This window comes from Schistocerca piceifrons, chromosome 3, assembly GCF_021461385.2.
Source record: "Schistocerca piceifrons isolate TAMUIC-IGC-003096 chromosome 3, iqSchPice1.1, whole genome shotgun sequence".
Classification (NCBI taxonomy): domain Eukaryota; kingdom Metazoa; phylum Arthropoda; class Insecta; order Orthoptera; family Acrididae; genus Schistocerca; species Schistocerca piceifrons.
In genome coordinates this window covers 392,390,699-392,407,346 of record NC_060140.1, presented here as the reverse complement: position 1 = coordinate 392,407,346, position 16,648 = coordinate 392,390,699, and the positions used below count along the sequence as shown (strand labels likewise).

The window sequence follows — 16,648 nt, the reverse complement described above, 5'->3', positions numbered from 1 at the left end:
ATCTATGCACCCAAATTGCGTGAAAATGTAATCACATGTCAGTTCTAGTATAATATATTTGTCCAATGAATAACCGTTTATCATCTGCAATTTTAATGGCCAGTAGCGTATAAGGAATGAGAAGGTTCTGCGCAGAACCGGAGAGGAAAGGAATATGTGGGAAACACTGACTAGGGGAGGGTTAGGATGTTAATTCATCTGTTAAGGGATGAGGGGGCTGTAGAGGGCAAAAACTGTAGAGTAAGACAGAGATTGGAATACATACAGCAAATAACTGAAGACGTAGGACGTAAGTGCTACTCTAAGATGTAGAGGTTGGCACTGGAGAGGAATTCGTGGCGGGACGGATCAAACCAGTCACAAGAAAAAAAAAAAGTAACTCTTGTACCAACATTCAAAACAAACCGCTGCGAACTTATAAATTTATATAGTAACCTGACGATACTCTCTGTAACTCCTGCAGACACTTAATGAAAACCTATACAACTATTGCATACTATAAGCGTGAAATCTTTTTAGGTAAACCAAATTGTGGTGGTCTGTGTACAAAAGATATATTACTAACATATGAATCTCAAATAGTGGTGCCATAGACATTTGTCTCATGTATATTTCTGCTTTTTTATTTTATTTTATTTTATTTTTGCTCACCTGAGTGTCCCTTTCTCTTGGCGCAAAAGTCTTCACGAGACCCCACATCGCCACGAAGAGAGCAGGGCAGCCTGAAACACAGTAGCAAGAATGAATGGCAGTGATGTATATAACGTATACTTCTTACAAGAGAAATTAAATCGTTCCTCTTAACAGTTTCCTGCAAAGGGGTGGAAACAACGTGAACCTTTGCAGAATCATAAACTAAAAGAATCGAGGGGTTTTACGTATTGTATAACAACTGCAGGACAACATATATCGTTCTTACAGCTTTATTTACGTTACTAGTCAGAGAGATATAATACAAAGATTAATACACAGCAAACAGAGTATTTATTTAACCCTCAACGAGGGGTACTGCCGAATATCCCTTTAATATTTTCTAAGTTAATTTCTACATCTACATCTACATGGATACTCTGAAAATCACATTTAAGTGCCTGGCAGAGGGTTCACCGAACCACATTCACAATTCTCCATTGTTCCAGTCTTGTACAGTTTGCGGAAAGAAAGAACGCCAATATCTTTCCGTATGAGCTCTTATTTCACTTATTTTATTGTGGTGAACGTTCCGCGCTTTGTAGGTTGGTTTCAACGAAATATTTTAGCATTCGGAGGAGAAAATTGGTGATTGGCATTTCGTGAGAAGATTCCGTCGCAACGAAAAAAGCCTTCCTTTTAATGATTTCCTGCCCAAATCCTGTATCATTTCTACCACATTCTCTCCCATATTTCACGATAATACAAAACGTGCTGCCTTTCTTTGAACTTTACCGATGTACTCCCTCAGTCCTACCTGGTAAGGATCCCATACCACGCAGCAGTATTCTAAAAGTGGACGGACAAGTGTAGTGTAGGCAATCTCCTTAGTAGGTCTGATGCATTTTCTAAGTGTCCTGCCAATAAAAGGCATCCTTTGGTTAGCCTTCCCCACAACATTTTCTATGTTTTCTTTCCAATTCAAATTGTTCGTAATTGTAATACGTAGGTATTTAGTTGAATTTACGACTTTTAGATTAGACTGATTTATCGTGTAACCGACGTTTAACGAGTTCCTCTTAGCACTCACGTGAATGACCTCACAATTTTCGTTATTTAGGGTCAACTGCCACTTTTCGCACCATTTAGATATCTTTTCAAATCGTTTTGCAGTTTGTTTTGGACTTCTTATGACTTTATTAGTCGATAAACGTCAGAATCATCTGCTAACAACAGAAGACGGCTGCTCAGATTGTCTTCAAAATCGTTAATATAGATAATGAACAGCAAAGAGCTTATAACACTATCTTGGAGAACGCCAGAAATCACTTCGTTTACTCGATGACTTTCCATCAATTACTACGAACTGTGACCTCTCTGACAGGAAATCACAAATCGAGTCACATAACTGAGACGATATTCCATAAGGACGCAATTTCACAACGAGCCGCTTGTGTGGTACAGTTTCAAAAGCCTTCCGGAAATCCGCGAACACGGAATCGATCTGAAATACCTTGTCAATAGCACTCAACACTTCATGCGAATAAAGAGCTAGTTATGTTTCACAGGAACGATATTTTCTAAACCCATATTGACTGTGTTTAAATAGACCGTTTCCTTCGAGGTAATTCATAATGTTAGAACACAATATATGTTCTAAAATCCTGCTACGACGTTAACGATATGGGCCTGTAATTTAGTGGATTACTCCTACTACCTTTCTTGAATATTGGTGTGACCGGTGCAACTTTCCAGTCTTTGGGTACGGATCTTTCGTCGAGCGAAGTGTTGTACATGATTGTTAAGTATGGAGCTAATGCATCAGCGTACTCGGCATGGAACCTAATTGGTATACAGTCTGGACCAGAAAACTTGCTTTTATTAAGTGTTTTAAGTTGCTTAACAACCCCGAGGATATTTACTTTTACGTTTGTCGTGTTGGTATCTGTTCTCGATTCGAATTCTGGAATATTAACTTCGTCTTATTTTGTGCAGGCTTTTCGGAAGGCTGTGTTTAGTAACTCTGCTTTGGCAGCATTGTCTTCTCTTCGATAGTATCACAATTGCTATCGTGCAGAGAAGGCATTGATTGTTTCTTGCCGCTAACATACTTCACATACGACCAGAATCTCTTTGGATTTTCTACCAGGTTTCGAGACAAAGTTTCATTGTGCAAACTGTTATAGGCATCTGGCATTGAACTCCGCGCTAAGTTTCTAGCTTCTGTATAGGATCGCCAATCTTGGGGATTTTGCGTCTGTTTAAATTTGACATGTTTGTGTCGTTGTTTCTGCAACAGTGTTCTAACCAGTTTTGTGTATCAAGGAGGATCAGCTCCGTCGTTTGTTAGTTTATTTGGTATAAACCTCTCAATTGCTGCCGATACTATTTCTTTGAATTTGGGCCACATCTAGTCTACACTTACATTATTAACTGGGAATGAGTGGATTTTGTCTCTCAGGAAGGCGTCAAGTGAATTTTTTTCTGCTCTCTTGAATAGGTATATTTTTCGTTTCTTTTTCGAGGATTTGGGGATTAAAATATTCGATCTCGCTATGACAACCCTGTGTTCACTAATCCCTATATCGGTTTTGATGCTGGTTATTAACTTACGATTATTTGTGTCTAAGAGGTCAAGTGTGTTTTCACAACCGTTTACTATTCGCGTCGGGTCATGAACTAACTGCACGAAATAATTTTCAGAGAATGCGTTTAGCACAATTTCGGATAATATTTTATGCGTATCCCCGGAATTGAACATGTATTTTCGCCAACATTGTTGTTGTTGTTGTTGTTGTGGTCTTCAGTCCTGAGACTGGTTTGATGCAGCTCTCCATGCTACTCTATCCTGTGCAAGCTTCTTCATCTCCCAGTACCTACTGCAACCTACATCCTTCAGAATCTGCTTAGTGTATTCATCTCTTGGTCTCCCCCTACGATTTTTACCCTCCACGCTGCCCTCCAATACTAACATATCGAGGGTAAATTAAAGTCACCACCAACTATTATCGTATGAGTCAGGTACGTGTTTGAAATCAAATTCAAGTTTTCTTTGAACCTTTCAGCAACTGTATTATCTGAACTGGGAGTTCGGTAAAAGGATCCAATTATTATTTTAATCCGATTGCCAACAATGACCTCTGCCCATACTAACTCACAGGAAGTATCTACTTCAATTTCGCTACAAGTTAAACTACTTCTAACAGCAACAAACACGCCACCGCTAACCGTGTTTAGCCTATCTTTTCGGAACACCGTTACGTTCTTCGCAAAAATTTCGGCTGAGCTCATATCCGGCTTCAGCCAGCTTTCAGTGCCTATAACGATTTGAGCATCAATACTTTCTATTAGCGCTTGGAGCTCTGGTACTTCCCCAATACAGCTACGACGATTTACAACTGTTATACCAATGGTTGCTGTATCTATGTTCTTCCTGTGTTCAGCCTGCACCCTTTGTGACTGAAGCCCAGTTCAATTTCGATTTAACAGTTTAAAACTTCAGCCTAATACTTCTGTTAAAGTTAACTTAAGCACACCACGCATACATCTTTGGATGTCGGACTAAGTGTGCTGCAGACAGTTGTGCATAACTGTTGACGACGCTAATCCGGATAGAATTGGCAGCACTATTTCCAGCAACTTACACCATGTTACTTTCTGCTCTGATGTCCATTCGTGTTAGTGAAAATCCATAATATGATTCCAGATATCGAATTATTTATGAGTGACGTCGCCAGCTCCGTTCCAAAAACCCATAATTACATCGATATAAGTCTCAGCGACAGATGTCGGTTTTGTGTCAGCATCGGTGTCAGTTGCTCGATGACGTCCTTGTTACGCATCTCCCAACATCGACAGTTTCCGTCCGACAACCATCTGAGCTGATCTTTAAAACCTTTCACCGTTTTTATTCCACACGCTCCTAGCAAACTGTAAGAGTCTTCTTCGCCACTTTCCTTAATCCTTAAGGAATCTTGCTGTTTAACTGTAGCTCATAACAATAATAAGAATAATTATGGTCATCACTTCGATTATCTGCCAGATGATATACACAGCTGGCCATAGGCCTCTACGACAAAAATTCGCAAGTTAGTTGTAAGTTCCATCCGTCCACGCTGCCTCTGGCTGTTTTCTGATGCAGTCTATTCACACTCCATTGAAGTGTCCTCTCGTACCTCTCTTATCAGCTGGAATGGAGCAAAGAAGTACCTTGGTTCATGTAACCTCCAATAACGTATCTACATGTTGGGCACAAGTTATTTTCAGGAAATGTACTCGCAGCTGCGAATAAGTGCAATCTCCAGTTGTAGAAAACAATCACTGCATTGAAAAAAATTTGCGGATTGGGAATCGAACGTGGATGTCCCGAAAATCGCGAGCGGTCGACTTTCTTGCAGGCCTCACGGCTAGACCCAAACTTCTACGTTCCGTCCGTGTGTCATTAACCTGTACTCGTACACTTACTGTAATTCCCATAGAGGAAAATTCATTAGTCTGCTGTCGGTGGTGAAATGCGATATTGCTCCGTTAATTCATTCCTAGCGGTTAAAGGGCTAAGTCGAACTGACGCATGCAGTATTATTGACATCCTTTGAAAAATTAGTCATGAAAAACCATTTTAACTGGCACACAAAGTACGTGACAGGTAATTATTCTCAGAGAGTTATTATAATGCTTCTAAATCCTTACATTTGTCCTCAAGCCATTCCCGCTTAGCTATTTTGCACTTTCTGTCACTCATTTTTAGACGCCTGTGTTCCTTTTCACTAGCTGTATTTTCTGCGTCTTCATATTTTCTCCTTTGGTCAATTAAATTCAGTATCTCTTGTGTTATCCAGAGATTTCCACTAGGCTCTGCCTTTTTATGTCTCTAATCCTCAGCTGCCTTCCATATTTCATTTCTCAAAGCTACTCCCTTCGTGTTCTAAAATATTCCTTTCCCCTGTTTCTGTCGATCATTAGCTGATCCTCCCACCTACACTCTCACTTTGCTATGCTTCCTTAGATTTAGACGGATCTTATCATCTTCATTTCCTACATGTTTGTAACTTCTTCAGTTTTCATCTGCAGTTAATAACCAAAAATTTATTATCAGAGACAACAGCGGATCCTGGATATTGATTACAGCTTAAAATCTGCTTTCAAAATCTCTCTCTTAAAAGGGCATAACGGCGGAAAAAAGGGAATAATTTTCATACTTGTGAATTTGTTAAATTTTTTTATATTTTTAATGACAGATCTTTTTTACAATATAAAAAAAATTATAATGGAAAGAAAGGAGGTAAAACCGAGAGTATTTAAAGTATAGTACAGCTGCGACCCTGGACTTTCATTGAGGTTCGCCTTCTGATATATATCAACATCTTTTAGCTTTCGTTAATGATGACCTTCACATCTGCGTGAAGTCTCGGGTATTTATTTGAATGATAGTATTTACGATTTTTTGCGATCATTTTCTGACACATCTGGCGTACAGAAAAGATGTTATGAACACAGAAGTAAAACCCGATTGTTCCTGCAATACAACAACCTACGCAATCTTTTCCAATCTGTTCTTCACTATGCAACATAAAATAAGAAACAGAGGAAGAAAAGAAAGTAAGACTTGATTATTCCGAAAACGAGGCCATCCTTTTGGACAAAGCGCCACGTACCTCAGTCTTTAGAGAGCACTAGGACATAGTTTGCTGCCAAGCTACCCATATCAACTGGTAACTACATGCGACGAATTGGTATTCGGGACACCAAAGTAATGGAAGTCTTACGACGTTAGCACGAGGAGCATACCCTCAATTTATCTCTTATTCTGTCTGCTGTTTCTAAACAGAGAGGATATTAGGCTGAGAAAATTAGCCGAGCGTCAGAGGCAGGCCTACTCCACAGCCCCATGGAGATTAATGTGCGGAGAGTAGTATCTAACCTTATGCTCCTACCATTAAAATATTACCAAATTATTTTAGATGTACTCATCGTAATTACTTTTTTTTGTACACTGTACTGAGCGTCATGTGATGACCGCTGCTACAAAATGGTAACTGCAGTCGCTAACTGAGAAAATGAGAATCACAATGATCACGTATAGCATACGGTGACAGAAAAAAATTAATTTACTGAGTTGCTGCATAAGTCCGTAGCGTATTTTAATAAACACAATGCTTCCACATGACAGAGACTTTAGTCATCGATAACATATTCTCCCCCACTACGTCCAACAGTCTGCCAACGCTGGGGCAATATTTCGATTCCGCAACTCTAGAAGTCACGTGATATTGAGACAAAGAACTCTTCGAGCCATTTTGGAGTGCATTTTCATCTTTACATCAGAAAAGGAAGTTGCTTGAACGTTTTTCGATAGAGGGCCTCGCAGATTAAATTCTGAGTGCGCAAAATCAGAAGAATTACCTGGGTGCGGATGACTTCCCAATCCAACTCTCGTATAGTGCTTCATGTCAGTCTAGCAGAACGGGGTTGGGCATTATCGTGGAGTTGCATGACTGTGTGCTGTCTTCCTTGTTGTTCTTCTGGGACTGCGTCTTCAAGACGTCTCAGTAGTTGACAATAAACGTCAGCAGTAATAGTTACACCTGGGGGAAGCAATCCGTAGCACACGACACCGTTGCTAATCCACCAGATGCATAACGTTACCTTTTGTGGATGAGCGCAGATATTTGTACAGGGAGTTAGTGCATTGTTTGGGCTCAACCATTTCTCTTTTCCTTATATTAGCATAAAGACACTATTTCTCGTCCTCAATAGCGATACTGGACTGTGTTGTGGTTGTTCACAAGCCAATTGACGACGAACAAGCAGGGATGCGCATATGGACACCCGCTGATTTTTGTCGTTTCGGCTTAGAGCATGCGGTACACACACATCCTATTTTTGAACCTTCCCCATTGCATGGAAATGTTGCACGATTGTGGAGTGACTACACTTCATCACGTTTGCCAGTTCTTGAGTACACTGAGTTCGATCATTGTAGATTAATGCGCTTAAACGATTTTCATTAAAGAAGGTATTCCTGATCGGAGAGTGTCACTAACATCAAAACGATCCTACTTAAAACGAGAACACCATTTTCTTGCCGTACTTTGTCCATTGGCATTATCCCCATACACGGCGCAAATGTTTCTGGCTGCCTTCGCTGCGGTCACGTCTCTATTGAACATAAACAGCAGAATATGTAGGAAACGTCAGATTGATACACTTGGCACTAAATTTTCTAGGCTCTACATCTCCACTCACTATGTCCAAACGAAAACACGACAATATGTAAACTCAAATAGCAATAATGAACTACAAATGGAAAATGACAATTGATAAATGAACCCACCGTAACCGGAATATCAACATACAAATCAAAGACCCTACAAACTTACGCACCAATCTAGTATATGCCAATATACAAATATAAGAAGACAACAACCAACATGTCACTTCAATGACTAGATCTCATTTGAGAAATTATCATTCCAAATGTCCGCAAGGTATTTAACAATACTCTAAATTAACACAACATCGTAAAATGTTTCTGATAATGTACAGCATCACAGAAACCATATGGTACACGGAATTGTGGAGGAAGTTTAACCTTACTTACACAGTCCGACAGCAACGAAAGGGCTTATCGCAGACGGCCATCAGTGCGGCTTGAAAGCGTGGATGCTGAATGCTGCCCGAAAAGGGTGTGCTGCACACCCTTGTATCCTTTCATGTTCCCACACGTTCCCACTATTCAGTAGCACCCTGCGCGAATGCAGAATAATCTCATTCTCCCGACGCCTGCAAGTTGCGACACCCAGAGTGCACACGTCCCTCGATATGTACGCCATCTAATCTTTTATAGAGACAGTATCTTGTCCAAGGGATGTGACCGACCGAAACACTATCGAAAAACACAAAAATGTAATTCAAATTGAAAAAAAATTTTGAGCTACTGCATTAATGAGATTCTGACGAAGAACTGGATTTTCAGTTCCATAATCTGTACGTATTGGAGCTAGCTGTTAACAGTCCCGCAACGAAAATTTATTGTGTGTGACATGTACTGTTTTACTGTCTCAGATAACACACATTCAAAAGTTATTACTAGTCTGTAAATGCAGTCATAGCCGATGTGTGATATGATCGCATCAGATCATAGAGTAACTACTCGTACAACCAGATGTTTAGCAGCAGGATACCAATAAAACTGCTACGTTACCGCATTACTTTAAAAAAACGAACCACTTGAAAAATATTCTGCTCTGGAATTTATGGTCATCGTCAACCGGTAGATGCTTTCCATTACTGGCCACTTAGATGCAGAACCAGTAGCGTTATCACAACCCTTCTCCAGAGAGACAGAGGCCAGTCACCAAATAATTATCAAAAGGTTTACGGTTCGATGGCTATCAGTTTGGCCTTAGGAAACGTAAAGGGACCAGAGAGACTGTTCTAAGATTACGGTTGGTACTGGAAGCAAGGTTGAAGAAAAACCAAGACAGGTTAGTAGAATTTGTCGACGTGTAAAAGTGCAGAACGACATCAAATGATGCAAGATGTTCGTAATTCTAAGAAAAATAGGGGTAAGTGGTACGGAAGGACGTGTAATATACAATATGTACAAGAACCGACACGGAACAGTAAGCCTGGAAGAATAAGAACGACGTTCTCGGATTAAAAACGGTGTGATACAGGAATGCAGTTTCACCCCTACTATCCAATCTATAAGTCTAAGAGGTAATGATGGAAATAAAGGAAAAGTTCAAGAGTGGGACTAAAATTCATGGTAAAACGATGTCAGTAATATACAAATTTCGTTCATGACTATGTTGTCCTAAGTGGAAAACAGTTACAGAATCTATTCAGCGGAAAGATGAGTCTAATGAGTATAGAATATGGTTTGAGTAAACTGAAGAAGGACTCAAGTGATCAGAAGTAGCATAAACGAGAACAGCAAGAAAAATAACAATAGGTTTGTTTATAACTAACTCACCTGCTACCAGCCACGATTTTCTTTATATTATTATTCGCACGACGCGTTTCGGGAAATGATTCCCATTTTCAGGTGCGTTATGTGTCTTTGTTATGTTATTGCTACATGATGTTATCGATGTGTGAGATTCTGCTTCAATTTGTTGACTTTACTGCAATATGTAAGAAAACACGCGATTTTTAGTTGGTTGTCGATTTTTTTGTGAAGTTAGCGGCGAAATTTAGAAGAGTTTGTACTTACAGTTTCCTCATGGTCCATTTGTGCAGAGTCTCTCACACACTAAACATCACACATAACTTGTGCACTTTTATATACCGAAAACATTTTCATAAGCAAAACAGTGACACAGATGTTCTTACAAGTAGTCAACAGAGAATGACATTATAGGCCTTTCACAGATTATGATATGTTTTTGTACAGAGGTTATTTACCTTAACAACTTGGAACATAATTTACTTACGTCAATTTTATTATTGTGCTTATTTCTATGTGTTACTATTTTTATTTAAATATGCTGTCGAAAGATCTGAAGAAACTCACTGATTCACTTTCAAGTTTTTCATTTGATATTTTATCTTCATATTTTCTTTAATGCGAATATACCTCCAGTTCTTCTAGCAAACGCATTTTATGTCCTTTATTTAGCTGGTTGAGTACTTTGACATTTTGCTCTATTTTTTCAGATGGGTGTCCTGTATTATGTACATGTGTTGCTATGGCTGAAATACCATTGAACCAAGAAAACATGCAACAAAAAATAAAAACAGAGAAAAAGATTGAAGTTGCCAGTGGGTACAATGCTTCCATGGTTGACACAATCTTAGGCAAAGTGAAGAAAGAGTCAATTACAAAATTCACCACAGAAGAAAAAGAGAAAAATAAATGTATGTCTGGTATCCCATACATTGGCAATGAATCACAGAAGATTGCAGATATTTTCAAAATCACAAAGTAAAAATTGGATTTTCTGCATCTAATAAACTACAACAAAAACTAATACACAATATAAAGTGTAAGCATGATCCATACTCAGACTCTGGAATATACAAGGTCACATGCCAGGAATGTTCCATGTTCAAGCTGGGACAAACAGGTCGAAATTTCAACACCAGTTACACAGAGCACATAAAAGTCTATACACACAACAGACACACTACATCAGCCATAGCAACACATGTACATAATACAGGACACCCATTTGGAAAAAAAGAGAAAAAAAAGATCTCCACCGACTAGATAAAGGACAAAAAATGGATTTGCTAGAAGAACTGGAGATATATTCGCATTACAGAAAATATGAAGATAAAATATGAAATGAAAAACTTGAAATTGAATCAGAAGTTTCTTCAGATCTTTCGACAGCATATTTAAATAAAAATAGTAACACATAGAAATAAGCACACTAATAAAATTGACGTAAGTAAATTATGTTCCAAATTGTTAAGGTAAATAACCTCTGTACAAAAACATATCCTACTCTGTGGAAGGCCTACAATGTCATTCTCTGTCGACTACTTGTAAGAAAATCTGTGTCACTGTTTTGCTTATGAAAATGTTTTCGGTATTTAAAAGTGTACAAGTTATGTGTGATGTTTAGTGTGTGTGAGATCTGCGCAAATGGACCATGAGGAAACAAATTCTTCTAAATTTCGCCACTAACTTCATAACAAAATCAACAACCAACTAAAAATCGCGTGTTTTCTTATATATTGCAGCGAAGTCAACAAATTGAAGCAGAATCTCACACATCGAGAACATCTCATAGGAATGACATAACAAACACAAAAAACGCACTTGGAAATGGGAATCATTTCCCGAAACGCGTCGTGCGAAAAATAAAATAAAGAAAATCGTGACTGGTAGCAGATGAGTTATTTATAAACATACCTATTGTTTTCACAGTCGCAGGCTTTCAGAACAATTTATAATAGATCAGATCTGAGAAAAATAACATCAGAATTGAAGACCACGAAGCAGATGTCGTCATGGACTCTGCTACATAGGCAGCGTGCTAATCCATGACGGACAGAACAAGAACATAAAAAGGAAACTGTCACTGGACAAAAGAGCATTCCTGGCCGAGAGAAATCTACTAGTATCAAATATAGGCCTTAATTTCAGCAAGGCATTTTTGGGAATATACGTTTGGAACACAGTATTGGATGGTAGTGAAACATGGACTGTTGGAAAACCAGAACAGAATAAAATGGACGCATGCGAGATTAGTGTTGCAGACGAATGTTGACAATCAGGTGGAGTTATTAGGTAAGGAATGAGCAGATTTTCTGCAGAATAGGCGACGAAAATAAGATATCGAAAATACTGAAAAGAAGAAGGCACAGGATGACTGGACATCTGTTAAGACATCGCGCAATAACCTCAATTGTACTAGAGGGAGTTGTAGAGGGCAAGAACTGTAGAGGAATACGTCGAGCAAGTAATTGAGGACGCAGGTTGTAATTGCTACTCTGAGATGAAAAGGTCGCATAGGAGAGGAATTCGTGGTGGATGCATCAAAACTGTCAGGAGATTGATGACTGAAAGAAAGATGCCTAGTGTTATACACAAGAAGGTCCTTCCAGCACATTCCATTTCTAGTAGGCAGTCACCAGGGTAAACACCCACGCATAAAGTGCCTATAGAAAGCATGATATGAGGGACGTTCAATAAGTAATGCTACATTTGTTTCTCTTGGCTAATTTCGGTTGAAAAAATGCGGATTTTGTTGTGGGACATCGTGTAATATTCCCGCTTCAGCCTCTATAGTTTCATGAAGTTCCGATGGGTGACGGTGATGTAACTAGCCTTCAAATTTGCGTCTGCAACCGAAGTGCGTTAGAAGTCAACAGCTGTAATTGAGATTCCTTTGGCGAAAAACCAGAGCATCGCATTTAATAATAGGCGCTTGCAGAATCTTCACGGAGACCTGGCAGTGAACTAAAGCACGGTGAGTCGTTGAGCGAGGCGTATGTCATCAGCACAACCAGGTCGCACAAACATTTGGGATCATCCGCGAGCCAACCGGCCGCACACTGCTGTGACTCCTGCGATGTTGGAACTGCGGATATACTCATTCGAGGTGCTCACGATCAGACATCTCGCTGCTCAACTGGACGTCTCTGTTGGTAGTGCTGAACCACTGGTCTACCGGCTGGAGTAGGCAATGGTGTATCCCAGCTAGGTTTCTCGTCGTCTTACAGAAGACCGTAAAGAGCAACAAAGGACCATCTGTGTGGAATTTCTTGTGCGTTACAAGACTGATCGTGAAAAATTTTTATGGAGCTTCGTCACGGGCAATGGAACGTGGGCTCATCACTTCGAACCGGGAACCAAACAGCAGTCAATGGAGTGGCGCCACACCACTTCCCCTCAGAACAAAAAGTTCAGAATCGCATCCTCAGCCACTAAAGTCATGGCGGCGGTTTTTTGGGACTCTGAACGGGTTATTCTGTTTGATGTTCTACCTCATGATCAGTTTGGAAGTATATTGTGCTACCCTCAGGAAACTGAAGAATCGACTTGAGCGTGTTGGTCACCACAAAAATGCAAACGATCTTTTGCTTCTCCATGACAACGTAAGGCCTCACAAAGTCCTGCACATCTGAGAGAAGCTCGCAAAACTTAATTCGACTGTTCTTCCTTATCCATCTTACAGCCCGCATCTCGCTGCTTCCGACTTCCATCAATTTGCCCTAATGAAGGGGCATACCGCAGCAGGCAGTACGTGGATCATTATTGATGCATCAACACATTGGCTCCGACGTGGACAAGTAAACTGGTGCATTGCGGGCATACAGTCTGGTGGCTCAAGGCTGTCGCATTGAACGGACATTATTCTAAATAATATTGTTTTGTAGCCAAAAGAGTGGGGAATTCTGAATAAAGCGAACCCGCTTTCTGAAAGAAATAAGTTGCATTACTTATTCAATGCCCCTCGTATTTAGAGTAGAACACTAAACTGAATGTTTTCCTAGTCGATACTCAAGTTCGAAAATTCAGAGCTTGGGTATCGCCTATCTCAAACTTTTGCGCTCCACTGAGCCCAAGCGAGATGTTTCCTGGCTGGGGTTTTGGTACGGAAAATTGCCATTTCAGAAACCCATATTAATAACTAGGAATTGTGAGAACTTTAAAAAAAATGTGAGAGGTAGGAATTATAAACATCCATAAGGAATGACAATCGTGAACAATAATTACAGAATTATTCGTGGTTTATACTCCGTAAAGCAAATAAAAAGAGAACGTTTCCTTAAGTCTTTGCAGTTTTAAGTTGAACACAGGGTTACAAATTTTTGTCGTCACATAGGTTACGACTGATTTACTTAAGCGAAACTTGAATAAATCAGTATTACTAGTAAATGTAAAAGGCTTCCGTGCCTTTGCCACAGTCAATAAAATTCTTCCGGGTCAGTGACCGCATTGTCAATGTGTGAGATTTCGGGAATTTCGGTCACTATTGCAAAAGACCGCACTGGGGAAGGCCACATACAATAGCGGTCGAAAAGCGGAAGTTTTACTCACTGACACTGAGGTCACACACCCAGAAGAAATTTACTGAAATCAGTATTAGCTCATTTCAGATTATGTTCTTGGAGTTTCAAAGTGTTTGCATCAAACGTCTGGTGGTGATAGATCACTTCATGCGGAACAACTTTTCTGAGAGCCAGTAAGTTCCCGGCGAAGCTAGGCGCCCTTTAGCATACGCCTGCACTGCGGCAACGAGATTTCACCGAGCTAGCAGTGTCAGCTCCATCTTACCTACACCACTAAAACGATCGAGTTTCAACAAAAAGACCTATCAATTAGTGTCTCTAAGTTGAGAACGATATTTTAGAAACGAATGAGAATTTTTGTGGGGCTACCCACTTTCAGACGGTGCAGATGAGTAGATTATAGGCAATACACATGAACCTACTCCCTGCCACGTTTCAGAGACACGGCCAATATAAAAGGACAAGTAACGTCGCCGGGAAGCGTCAGCAAACATTGTACCTCCAACAGAAATTGTTCCTCACGACGATATCTGACATCCTTAGAGGTTTATCGTAAAGACTTTGAAACACCATGTACATACACCGTAAGATTATTTCTGCATCTCTTGGTGAGTACGCCATTAAATCTTAATGAGTTCAAACAGGTATGAATTCTGTACCTAATGTCGATCGACATATTTTATTTCTTTGTTTACCCTTGGAAGATCAGCGTTATCAGTCCCTTACATCCTAACAGGTATTCCTCATGTTCCAAATCATATACACGTAACTGCACAGATGTTGTACAAGTTCTTCATTTCAGGCAGCATGCAACAGAAGTAACTATAATGTAAATCGGGGAAGATAAGTAGCTGCTACAGCAGAAAAGAAGAAGAACGAAGTTTGCGTTAGTCAATCACAATAACAGAGTAATACAGGTTGGTCACAGTCACGTAGATTTAAGCAGAGTTCATTGGCAGCAATGGACATGAAGAAGGGTGGAAAAAGAGGTACGTAATAAAAACAAACGAAATGAAAAGAATCGAAAAAGAAGTGGCGTAAATGACTGACAAACGAAAAGTGAAAGAAGTATAGTTGGAAGAAGATGTAGATATTTGCTTTACTCCTTGGCACAGATAAGGTAAGCCATATGTTAACGCATACGACGTTGACGAAATAGTTTTTTCTTGTATGCCATAGGGCACTGAATTATGCGAGGATATCTTGTTCCAGAGGCTGGTGTTTTTGCTTTATGGATACCCTCAGCTAGGACGTTAGACAAGCGAGACTTTCTGTTGCGGTTATGATGTAATGACAGTTGTCGAGTCCCCTGTATGTGGTACTGGAGTGCACTCAAACCAGAGAGTTACGCAACTTGTCTGGCCCAAATCATCGTAACTGGGTGCACGAGATCATTAATTCTTTGGTGATGAAAATATGGATGCTGCAGATGTATGGACAAAACCATTCATGGCCTGCTGTAGCCCTATTGTGTTTCCAGTACTCATGTCGTGTTCGATTTTATCGCTGTAGTGCAGGTTCCGTGTAACGAATGATTGCAGAATAGAGTATTCAGATGTGTTGTCCTGATACATACACGACTGGTTGCTGTCGTATCTACACAGATATGATGATGGTGATACAGTGACATCGATACCAGTCACACAGCAAAAAAGATGTGCAACTGGAACTGAACAATAAACGATGTATTAAAATAGTTTTTTAATACCAGTTAAGTTGCTGATTTATCTCGCAATGTACAGGATTATTCAAAAAGAGAGAATTTCGATTGTAAATTACATAGAAACTATGAAAGATAGAAACACATTGCGCATATCACTAGGAAGATTTTTTTCGTAGATATCTATACCATACACTCAACATGAGTAATATGCGTTGCTTGAGAAATATCGAACATTTGGTCCATTTCATACCACACACGAATCAATAGGTCCCTGTCTGTTGAATCGACAGGTTCAGTAATTCAGTTCCTCGGCTCTTGAAGAATAGTTGTCATTGGTAGGACAAAAACTGTGTGTTTTATGTACCCTCACAGAAAAAAATCGCAAGGCTGTGTGGTCTGGTGACCTGAGAGGCCGAAAGCGATGATCAAGATATTGTTGTCCCCTTTCCAGTCTAAAGCTGTGGGATAGTATTGTTAACATTGTTTTCGAAATAACGCCGCACTACATAGTAAAACTGAGTCGGAGCTACGACTTACATAAAAATGGAAACATTGGAACCTTCGTAAAGTTGTGGAAACTACCAATTTGGCAACAAGTCCAGATATCACATTCCCATCACAGTTTTCTCCACAAAATCGGGATATCCATAAACACTGTGAACAGAAACGGCACAAGACATATTCGGTGACAATGAGTCTATGTTCGGCGACGACGCCAGGACTTTGTGACCTTCAAATTTCTACATTACGGCCATTTACTTTAGTCGATAGAAGAATCGTCGATTCGACCGTAAAGATGAGTCATTCAGTGAAAGTGTCCTTTGCCATACCCCGGAGGAATTGAAATGCAGCCGGCCGCGGTGGTCTCGCGGTTCTAGGCGCGCA

The 16,648-nt window shown here is 39.9% G+C and overlaps 1 protein-coding gene across 1 annotated transcript in view; it reads right to left on the bottom strand.

Annotated features, from left to right (window-relative positions):
- LOC124788686 (diuretic hormone receptor-like) overlaps positions 1-16,648 on the bottom strand; it is a 202,432-nt gene that overhangs the window by 39,201 nt on the left and 146,583 nt on the right. Inside the window, exon 7 of the mRNA XM_047255968.1 lies at positions 652-722. Coding sequence (XP_047111924.1) covers positions 652-722 — 71 coding nt within the window. The remainder of the gene's footprint in view (positions 1-651; positions 723-16,648) is intronic.